Raw genomic sequence first — 11,965 nt, forward strand, 5'->3', positions numbered from 1 at the left:
CTCTTAAAGCAGGAGATGGCAAGATCAAAACTGTAATGGTGTCAACTCCAATTTTTCTCTTTCACTGGGTATTGTGGTTGTTCCTTGGGGACAGAATGAGACCATCAGGAGTCACAGAGGATCTAACCTACACCAATTTAGGGCAGGGCATCAATGCCTTCACTACCATGCTTCTTTTAGCTTCAGTTTCTATCTGACAGTAGTACAAGGAAGAGAGTTGTGCCCCCTGGCCATCACCTCTTCTTCTCAGAACTACTCTGACATCCTCTCCCTCAAAGTTCCCCTTAGCGTATCATTGGTTGTGAGTAGCAGGTATTATTGTACTGTAACTACACCCAGACAGAGACTCCACCCTCTGGCCACTGCTGGAGTGTTTGGTGTTTCAGTAGAGGAAATAATTGGTCAGTGTGTTAGCCATGTTCTCCCCATGCAGGACATTTTAAGGCCATGTCCTGGGCCAAGAATAACAGGGTAGGAGATCTGAACATCATGAATTCATCATGTGACTTGAGAAACCACAGAACTGAGGACTCTGAGGACAAGTTGCACTCTGTGTATTTGTTAATAAGCCAGGAGAAGCCATCTCTGTGGTCATCATAAGAATACATAGGGAGACAGAGGACACACCTGGCTGCTTATATCTCCTAGTCTCTATAGAGTGATGAGAGAACTGAGGTCCACTGAGGATGCATCTAAAGCCTGGACGAAACTCTGTGTGGTGTCACTGGGTTCTAGGCCTGTGGTCTACTTGATAGGCCTCAGAGTAGACTGTCTACACTCTATGCATTCCCAACATTTAAGTTCACTTTTGTTCTTTTACCTATAGGGGCTGGCAGGCAGACATCATCCCCTGCAACTGTCCTGAGCAAGAAGCAGGCCAAGGAGGAAGAGGAGAGGCTGACCAGAGAGCTGCAGCTCGTTACACAAGAGAGAAATGAGCTGAGAGATCGCTTGATCTATGTCACAGAGGGAGCCATGAACAAGAGGTATGCACCCCTCCAAATGCTGTGGTGTTTGTATGGAGTCCAAAATGCCACACTTGTCTTTTTAAGATGGTGAATCATAGGAAGATGTATTTTCATGATATCCCTGGGCAAAACCTCATGTCCCTAAACCCTTATTAGAGGAGAGGCAGAACCTGCAGTTTTCACAGGAGTAAGATGGGAAATGGAGTCTTCTGCATCCTCCAGGTCAAAAGTGGGACTTGTGGTCTGAGTAAAGATTCAGGAATACAGGAAATGGAGAGTGAGTGCCCAGAAAGCATTTTGAAAGCCCTTGAAAGGAGGTGCTTTTGTGAGGTTTTAGGAAGTGAGAGTTTGCTGTGAGTGTTTGTACTGGACTGGTAGGTGACTGAATGCTGGAAACTGCTAGATGCAGAAGGCTGGGGCTAGTCCCACATTGTTCATCTCAGTTCTTGACTAGACGCCTGAGGATCTGCCTGTTCCTATTTTTCTGTGAGTCTTATACTCTGAGACAGTAATGTTGTATTTATTCTGCATATCATTGTGTTCTCTCTGCTTCTATCTCAGATTCACTCTCTCTCATTCTGTGACTGTGTGTAATTTTCTCCCTCTCATGTATATACATGTCTGTTTTTTGTGTGTACATGTGTGGGGGTGCACATGATTGTGTTATCTCCTTGGAATGAATTTTTGAATGTTTATATTCCTCTCTACTCTTTGAAATTCAGGGATCTGTGAAATCCAGGATACTCTGAGACAGTAATGTTGCATACACTTCTTCTGAATCTCATCCTATGCTCTCTGGTTCTGTCTCTGTCTTTATTTTTCATTCTCTGGCTCTCTGTCCTTTTCGCCTAATTTGTGTGTGCCAGTCTATGAGTCTGTTTGCTTCTACATGTACATACATGTGATTCTGTTTTATGTGTTTATATTTACCTCCACACTTAGGAATCTTGGGCTCTGTGCTTTGGACTGAGGAGTTAAATGCTGTTTCAAGGTGATCTGAGTCCTGATGTCTGGGAGACCCTACTTTAAATAGTTCTGTTCAGGCCAAGCAGAGGTAGCATATGCCTTTAATCCCATCACTTGGGAGGCAGAGGCAGGCAGATTTCTGAATTCGAGGCCAGCCTGGTCTACAGAGTGATATCCAGGACAGCGGGGGCTACACAGAGAAACCCTGCGTCAGAAAAGAGAGAGAGAGAGAGAGAGAGAGAGAGAGAGAGAGAGAGAGAGAGAGAGAGAGAGAGAGAGAGAGGGGGGAGGAGAGGAGAGGAGAGGAGAGGAGAGGAGAGGAGAGGAGACAGAGATTCTTGTGGTTAAAGTAGGAATCAAATTAAATAGCATTGATCCTTCCCTTCATGGGCACACTTATGCATACAGTTGCATCTCTTGGGCAGATTATAAAGAGGTCATTATGTATGGTATCACCTCAAGACCTCAAGCATTATGTGTAATGTCTGCCTCTGAAGTATTAGTTATCCAGGAATTACAATCCCTGTTGTCAAAACAGGGAAAATATAATCACAGGTGTCTAGTTGGCAACAACCTGTGGCCTAGGCTATTGAGAACACAAGGGGCTAGACTGCCCCTCCAGAGCTAATGAGTAAACACAGGGAGCCAGGGCACCCTCCATCTGGATACATAGCTTATGCTGTCCTTGGGAAAGGATAAAAAGTTTCCAAAGATGAAAAAGATCCCAGCATGCAGAATCCAGGAATTGATCTTCTTGTGCTGGAAGTACAAGACCCAGTCTGTGTTCATGTGTTCTTAGAACAGAGGAGTGGCCCCTGGTTATGGAAAGCAGTAGCAGAATTTGGCAATACCACAACAGGGAAGTGGGGAGGTGTGGATTGTGGAATAGGTGGAGGGAAGAGGGCTTATGGAAATTTCGTAGAGTGGAAGTCAGAAAAGGGGAAATCATTTGAAATGTAAATAAAAAAATATATCGAAGAAAAAATAGGAAAAAAAAAAAGAAACACATTTTCAGCTTGGCCATGGTAGCACACGCCTGTAGTCTTAGCACTTGGGAGGCAGTGGCAGACAGATTTCTGAGTTCGAGGCCAGTCTGGTCTACAGAGTGAGTTCCAGGATAGCCACGGCTACACAGAGAAACCCTGTCTCGAAAAACCAAAATAAATAAATAAATAAAAATAAATTAAAATACTTAAATGTGTATGTGTCTTGGTTTCTGAAAAGGTGTTTTTTTAAAAAAAAAAGCACATGTTCATGGAGTTCTATCTTCCTGGGGACAGGCCATACTACACACCAAATCCGTTATATGAAAAATTAAAGTTAAAGGAGAAGGAGATTATGACATTTCTACACACCTTAGAGAAGGAGAATATTGAAGCCAAACAGAACTTCCAGGATCTCAGGAAGGAGATCAACTTCTATCGGTAAGTACTGTTCATGGAGGTCACCAAGTGTGGAATGGTCATTTCTGACTTCCTTTGTTCCTGGACTGGAGAGTCTGCAGGTTTGATTCTATCCCTTCTGCCTTTTAGCCATCACTGTGCCTTGGGACTTCTGTCAGTTTCAAAGTCTGTAAGAGACTGTTACTTATCCTAATATTGTAGAGGAATCATCAGGAGCCTCTCATTAGAAGAGTGATTCAGATCATGAGAGGGTTATAGTACAGTACTAGATCTGTGTGGCTCAGGGATGGTGTTACAGAGCTAAATGTGATCTAACAAATGGATACAATGCCTTCCTCTTGGTTCTACTGACCTGCATTGAAGGTATCTACAACCTACTAATTGATGTTGCTGAAATGCATTGGGCTGTCATGGATAGTTTCAGATACCTTGTTCTTTTGGAGAGACATGCAACCATATTGGTGTTTGGACTGCAGCAATCACTTTTTCTTCCCTCAAGTTGCGATTCTCTGTTTGTGTACCACTTAAGAATGTATTGAGATGTACTGCATTAGGTATTCATGGGAACCTAGCTCCTGGTGGGGTTAATGGAACCTTGATGTAGAAATTGGAGGAGGAGCCTGCAGGATTTTACCATTAATATTGTGTTTCTAGCAACCTGCACAGCCGGCTCCTGATGCAGAAGAACCTTATGAATAAGAGATTGGTCATACTGAAGCAGGAGAACAAGGAAGTACACGCTGATTGGACCATCATTCAGCAATACCTGGTTGACTTGAACCTGATTGATAAAGGTGAACAGAAGCCCAGCATCTTCCAGGACCTACAACATCAGGTAGGTACAAGCAGCTCAGCCTGGCTTATTCTGACTGATAACGTTTTCCCATTGCATCCACCTTTGCTTTCACCTAGCACCTTTCTAATCCACACTCCCTCCCACCTCAGAGAATGCAGTTGTTCATTGAGTAGTCTCTGCACAAAGATTCCGGGTTGTTAGCCTTGTGATAAGCTGATGTATTGGCAAGTATACCTTACTACTCCTCTTTAATCTGAAGAGTAGTAAGGGTGATAGATCAATAAGACACCACATTCCTACACATGCTCATGTTAGTTGGGCTGCTTTGCAGAGCTTTGAGCAAGTTCTATGTCCTGTGACAGAGGTCATGCATGGGTCATGTGACTTCCCCAGTGGGAAGCATCTTGTAGGGTTAAAATCCAAATGCTAATACAAAATATGTTCTTCTTCTTGTCTTTGATCTGTGCATTTTCCCTTCTTCCTGTAACCCAGTGAGCTCTCTTCTCATTGCCCATTTCTTGTTATGCACTGATAGAAGTCTGAGTAACAGCTCTCAGGCCCATGTATTTGGTGAATGCTGCTGGATGTTTTGCTGTGCCTGCACTTATAACAGCAATGGTGTCAGTTAAAAGATCATCGATAACATTCCTGTTGAGATGTTGAGAGGCAGCGCCTGACAGCTGACATTTAGGTTCCCAACAAGCCTCTGTCTTAATAACTGCCTTCCTCTTCTAGGATGCAGAGAGTGTAGCAAGAGCTGAAATTTCCACAGCCCAGGAAAAGGGTCTCCTGCAGAATGAGTTGCCACTTCAGGAAGACACTGCTGATCTCCAACTCCAACAGCCACAAAATAACTTGGAGGAATCTTCTTACACATAATTCAGTTCCTCAGGGAGAATAGGCCCTAACTCCCTAGCCAGTGAGCCAGGCAATTCAGTATGTTATTCACTTCCTGTGCTGACACCACCCTTTGGGAGAGAACTGAGGTGACTGACCTGCCAGTCTGTATCCAAGAGAAGAAACAGGCTGTTAGTTTTGGTTGATGTTTTGCTTTTTGTTGCTTTGCTATTTGTTATGTTATAAATTAATATTATTATATTGATATTATGGATATTATAAATTATTGTTATTGCTTTTAATTTTTGTTTATGCTTTTCACTTTTTATAGTAATTTTCATTTAAAACCCATCTTCTTATGTATTTCTGATGAATAAAAATTTTTTAGATACTCATCGTTTTTGAAACCATGTTCCTTATTCAAGTTTTTATACTATCCTGTCCTGTAGACTTAGAACTCACAAGAAGAAATGAATCTCTGTAAGTTCCAGGACTTCTGGGCTACAGATTGAATTCAAAGCCTACCTTGGAATACAAGACAATGGTCTTTTTTATGGATAATGTGGCTTCCCCCATGGATAAACACTTTATGATGTGTGATACTTTATCCTTGTTGTCATGTATTCTACTCCTAAAATATAGCATTCTATTGCACACATTTCTTATTGGCCCTCTGTATCTGTTATTGAGTAATGTACTATCACTTGATGTACAACTGCTGGGAAAATTACCACATTCACAAATGAATACATAAGGAATGAGGAATCACAGAGCCATGTGCCTTAGCTTTTGTTGCAAGAGAGCATAAGTGATAATCACAGAATAGAGATAGTGGCCTTTGTATACACTTGCCCGCAAGTAACTTATGATAGATGACCAGACATTTTATCATTGACCAGATATTTTCTGTGTTTTTGTTGTTGCTGTTTAGATTCCTTTTTATTATTTATTAGAATTGGGTGTTTTTACTTCTGTAGGTCTGTGTCCCTTCCTTAGTGAAGTCTAGTCAGATGACACAAGAAGTAATAACTTTCCATGTTGTAGATGATTGTTAGATATCTTGTGGGTCTTCTGAGTACAGTAGATGCTCTAACCAGTGAGTCATCCCCACATCTCCTGCGGGTGGTTTTTTACCTTCCACATCACTTGTGCTGTATTATGTGAACTGGATCACCTCCAACTGAGTGGAGCAATCTCAGGAGATGTTTAGGTTCAGGGGATTTAGCTGCACATGCTCATTGTCTTGTGGGGCCAAGTATCAAAGCTGGTCTCTGATAGGACCACTGCTCTTTGGGTCTTCAGGTTTATGCCCCAATAGCCCTTCTTTTCAATTTTACTGAAAATGTTTTCACCTCTAATCTAGGATGACAATGTAGACTAGACATATCTGTAAACTTCAGAATTGAGACTAGCCTCCTGTAGTCTGTGATGGGATAATGAATACATCTTGGTAACAAGAAACAGATCTTAATCGCAGCAGTTTTGGTGGGAAGCTCAAGGGAAGCCACAGTGAGTAGAGACTGCTGCTGTGGCCATGTTTCTGATAGAGAGCATGACTGTGCAAATGTGGAACCTAAGAGGGACAGGCAAAGCTGCACTTTTGTCATAGAAGATCTGTGAGTACAGTGAATATAGTTTCATCCAGGTGACTGTTTTAGTTTTTGAATGGAACTGACTAACTGACACTATAGGTTAGTCAGAGTATTAAAATATGGAGGAAGTGGTGAAGTGGGTCCACAAACATTTAGAGGTAAACCAGGGCTTTTAGCTCAGCCTATAGAGCATCAGGGTAGAGAGGCTTAACTTACTCTCTACCTTAGGTCCTCTGGCTTTTATGAGCTGATCCTGATGGAGACAGGGTCATCAGTAGTACACTGGAAACAAGCAGATCCTAGACTTAGGTCACACTACCATGTTTTATCTTATTGTGGGGTCTCTTTGAACATCTTAGAACTTGGAAGTGGCCTGGGTCTCAAAATCACTTATGGGTTCTCACAACAATTTGTGGTTTGTTTGATAAACACTATCAGATGCATACATTAATCTGGAAAATATAAATGAAATAGTGTTCTAGACAGATACCAATTACCCAAGTTTAACCTAGATCTGCAAAATGAACTAAATAATCCTATAATCCCTAAGGAAATAGTAACTATCATCAAAAGGCTCCCAATACAAACAGGGCAAGGCCAAATGAATTTTGCGCCTAATTCTACCAGTTTGAAAAAGCTATTAATGCCAACACTCTTCAACCTATTCCAATGAACAGAAAGAGAAGGAATATTGCCATCCTCATTCTCTCAAGCTATGGTAAGCTGATACCTAAAACACAAAGATTCAACATGAATGGGGAATTCAGACCACTTTATATTTTAAACATTGATGCAAAAATAGTCAATGAAATACAGGCATACAGAATCCAGGAACACACAAAAGATATCCCTTCCCATTGTCAAGCAGTCTTCATTTCAAGAATGCGAGCATTGTACAATATAGTAAAATCCATCAATTCAATCTAACAAAACTACACTGAAATATATAAGCACATGATCATCTCATTAGATGGTGAAAAGATCACTGACAAAGTTGAACTCCCTGTTATATTAAAAGTCCTATAGAACAGGGATACAAGTCACATAATTACATAATACAAGCAATAATCATCAAGTCTATAGAAAACATCAAATTCAGTGGAGAGAAACTTAAAGCTATTTCACTAAAATCAAGGCCAGGAAAAGATTTCTCCTCCTATCTATTCAACTTAATCCATGAATATCTACCTATAGCAATCAGAAAACCAAACTACATCAGGGGGATACCAAAGATAAAGGAAAATGTCAAAGAACTGTTATTTGCACATATGATAATATTCATAAGTGATTCCTAAAGATGTCCCATAGAACTACAGCTGATAAACACCTACAGGAAACTCTCTAGATAGACAATGAACTTAAAAATGTAAGAAGCTGTCTTTATTGAAATGATAAAAAGCTAAAAAGAATTAGGAAAGCCACATCTTACAATACCTAGGATTAATAAAAATGTATCTTGGTATAAGTCTAAGCAAGCAATAAAAGACCTATAGGACAAGATGTTCAAATATCTCAAGAATGAATATGGAAAAAATAACATGTGGCTAATCTTACACAAGGGCCTCCTAGGACTCTGAGGAAAGCACTAGTCACTGAAAGAGACCTGGGTTTTCTAATGCTAAGGCCTGTACCTACCAGTATAGCTACAGCCATTTTGTTCCATGTCTGCCCCCTATTTCAGATTGTTGCTGAAATATGCAATAAATGACACAGAAAAAGTAACTTGACTCAGAGCAAGGTCATGGTGATCTCATCCTGTTGTACTCTGTATGATGTTTGTTAACTTTATAATGTTCTAAAAAACTTTACCTGGGACCCATCAAATAAAGAGGACCTGAGTTCAGTTGCCAGCACACACATGGCTGGCTTACAACGAAGTCCAGCTCTGAGGAGGCTGATGCCCTCCTCTGAACTCCATGTACAACTGAACACATGTGGCAAATACTCACAGGGACACACATACATACACTCAAAACACACACATACACACGCGCACACACACACACACACACACAAGCTAAAAGCAATCCACCAGAGATGCATGAAGCAACATGAATATCAAACCCAACAGTAACACAACACTAAGTATCCTGTTTGCTAAAGAACAAATAGGAAGCAGCAAAACTATTGAGATATAGTTTCTGACAAGAGAAGGCAGAATAATTTTTAAAACAGGCATGGATTTAACATGACACCCATGATGATGACATCTCCACGGAGAAAAAGGCACTGTGGATGCCAAGGGCTCTCTGGCCAGCCATTCTAGCTAAAATGGCAGGCTACAGCTCCAAAATGGGACCCTGCGTCTAAAGTGAAAGTGGGCATTATAGAGGGAGCCCAACATGGACTCTGTCTTCACATGTGTGTGCGCACATGCATATGAGACAGAAACAAAGAGACACAGACCAAATAAATTATTTCCTGAAAACAATCGATAAAAGGGAAATTGGTAGCGGATAAACAAGATCTGAAGGCAGTGGCAGTCACTGTAAATACAGGGGCAAAAATGTCAGCACAGTAAGAAGCAATGAATGAAAGTTAGAGAGGACAAGTCTATGTTGTCTGTGTCAGAAAAACGATGTCAGGAATAAAGGAAGCTTATGAGAAGGTGGAGAAACCCAATTAATATTTAAACTTGCCTAGTTAGATGGAAATTTCACACTCACATGGATATAAAAAAGAAAATAGTACATTCATCTAGTGACCATAGAACTGTGACAAAGGAAGTTTCAATAAATTCCAAAGCGATTTATAACTCAGATCACATTCTTTCATCAAGATGAAAGAAAGGTGAAAGGATAGTGTCTAAGCACTAGCATCTGCTTGACAGTCTCTCATTGGCTCTCGTTGGTAACCTCTGATTGGCTCCTAAAGCAGGTTCACATCTTGCTACTCACATGCTGCCAGCTTTCAGAGACTGGTACATATGTGCAGGCTATCAGAGGACAGCGCTCTCCCTGGCAACCCCACACTCCCCTTGGTCACTGTGACCCAACAGGAGCTGGGAACATGTTGTGTCTGTTTTGAGCCTCAGCACTGAGAGATACAAAGGGCAACTGGTGAGGGCTGCTCCCTGTGTGTGGACTTGAAACCCCCAAGGATCCCTGAAAGGTTGCTGGTCAATCATAATAATCTGGCAACATCCCCTCAGCTTGTGACGACTTGTGAAGCAGGTAGCATGGCCTTCTGCACACTCATGGACCAGGGCTAGAAGGGTGCCAACTGGCTTTGTGTGCACAGTGACAGAAAGCAGCTTGCCAGACACTGTGAGCAGAACATGCTGTGTGAAGGCAATGGTGAGGATGGTGTGCAGAGCCCAGGGCTGCTCCTGAATGGTGAGTGGCTGGGGCCCACCAAGGAGACAAGACTGGAACCAGCCAGTGGTGGTGCATGCCCGTAATCCCAGCATTTTGGGAGGCAGAGGCAGGTGGATTTCTGAGTTCAAGGCCAGCCTAGTCTACAGAGTGAATTCCAGGACAGCCAGGGCTACACAGAGAAACCCTGTCTCAGATAAACTAAGAAAAAAAAAGAAGCCAAGACTGAAGATGCTCTAGACCTACAGAGCATCTCTGGCCACTTTCAGAGCCCAGGACAGGGGACACTACAGGCCACCATCAAGTAAGACAACCTACAAGGCCACTTCGTTATGCATCTTTGCCATGTGCTGTGGAGGGACTGGAGAAGGAGTAGAGAGCACCACTATGTGTGCACAGGCTGGCCAGAGCTGCTTCAGAGGCCACCTTCCCACACTGCGGCACGCTGGGCATGAAGCCATGGAGAGTGGCTGCCGGGGCACTAAGGCAGGGTCACACCTCCCACCTGTTCTCTACAGTAGGGAGTGTGGACCCCTGACCCAGCCTCTTTGCTCATCCTGATATGCCTGAGCACAGGAACTCAGAAGGCATTGGAATGGTCTTAAAGGCAGTGTGTACACTTTGGTAGGTGGCACTGAGGCCTGATCTTGGCCACTCTGAGCTTAGCTGCATCCTTTGCCCCTCTACAGCCGAATGTGAGGCCAAGCCTCCGAGTTAGTGTGTCTCAGTGAGAACCTGCATGTCAGAGGGAAGAGTCATCTGCAAGACCAGCTGGGGTTGTGTTTCTGTCATTAATGGGAGCACAGGTGTGTGTCTGTAAACACCTGAACCCTGGTTAAGTTGTGTCAGCAAGAAGGAGTTTCTAGGGGGAGGGAGAAAGCTGTGTTCCCAGGTTTTACAGATCAACACCAGAATGATGGCTTGGATTCTGTAGTTGCACCATTCAGGATTCTGTCCTACAACTGACACTCCCACGTCCTCTCCCAGAGCTCCCTGGTGGGGCTGGTAGTCCAGCTCTCTTGGGCCAGGTATTGGATGGTGTGGATTTGATTCGCCCACTGCAGGTCCAGGCAGGCGACAGGTGTCTATGGCAGTGGAGAAGTGGGGGAACAGGGGCTTGCTCAGTTCCTGTGCTTCCTGTCAAAGCACTGCACTAGGCAGTGCTGACATCCTCCAGCCATGTGGGGTCACCCTTGAAATCTGGGAAGTGATTTTCAATGCTCACCAACTTCACCTTCTCCATGAGGAGGTCCATCTTGTTGAGGAAGAGGATGATAGAAACATTGAAGAAGAGCTTGTTGTTGATGATGGTCTCGAAGATGTTCATGGACTCCACCAGCCAGCTGGTGTGCCTCACCTCCATGAGGACCTGGTTGTACTCACTGGAGGACTCCATGAACAGAATGGATGTGATCCCAGGGTAGCACTGGAACCACTTCTGGCGCTGCAACCTCTGGCTGCCCACATCTACCATCTTAAATGAGATTTTCTTTATAACAGAGTCAAGTTCCACGATTCCCTTGGTGGCCTTTCTAGACAGCAGGATGTCTTGTTTACTGGGTAAGTAGTTCAGCTGGCCAATCCAATCTAAGTTATCCAGGAAGTACTTCACTGATTCACCCAGCTGTAACTCACTTCTGCGGCTGAAGGCTTCCCTGATCCCCGAGTCTCTCCAGAGTGCACGCAGCACTGGCACAAGTAGCTGGAAGGTGGCAGGCTCCACAGGCAGGCCTGACTTGTTCTCAAGGCCATCAGAAACATCCCTGCTTCTCCTCCTCGGAGTGCGGCCAGGGAATGCTGAGCTTGTCCCGAGGGTCTACAAGCACCCTTGAGCCTCCCCATCAAGTTTGCAGCCAGTGCATACCGCCTTGTCTGTTCTGGCATGAGGGTCTCGATTCTCAGGACCACAGCTAGAATCTTCTGAGACGAAAGCCTCAATTGAGGAACTGAAGAAATCAAAGTACTCTTAAGGAAGTTGTTGAAGATGGATGGTGTAGAGGAACTCCAGCAGGGCCTTCGGGTCGAACTCCAGGCCATGGATGATGTGCATCTGCTTGAGGAAGGTGGACTTGCTGCTCTAGCCTGTGCC

General features: G+C 43.5%; 1 protein-coding gene and 1 pseudogene across 1 annotated transcript; one reads left to right on the top strand and one right to left on the bottom strand.

The window, feature by feature from the left end:
- Positions 1-3,245: 3,245 nt before the first annotated feature.
- On the top strand, positions 3,246-6,351 carry LOC127677783 (disks large homolog 5-like; the record flags this gene model as incomplete). Its single annotated transcript, XM_052172788.1, has 3 exons — positions 3,246-3,358; positions 3,992-4,172; positions 6,334-6,351. Coding segments are annotated over 3 exons (312 nt in total), but the record flags the coding sequence as incomplete, so codon positions are not given.
- A 924-nt stretch (positions 6,352-7,275) lies between these two features.
- Positions 7,276-11,941, bottom strand: LOC127677784 (guanine nucleotide-binding protein subunit alpha-12-like; annotated as a pseudogene).
- Between the last annotated feature and the right edge of the window lie 24 nt (positions 11,942-11,965).

This window comes from Apodemus sylvaticus, chromosome 2, assembly GCF_947179515.1.
Source record: "Apodemus sylvaticus chromosome 2, mApoSyl1.1, whole genome shotgun sequence".
NCBI classification, from domain to species: domain Eukaryota; kingdom Metazoa; phylum Chordata; class Mammalia; order Rodentia; family Muridae; genus Apodemus; species Apodemus sylvaticus.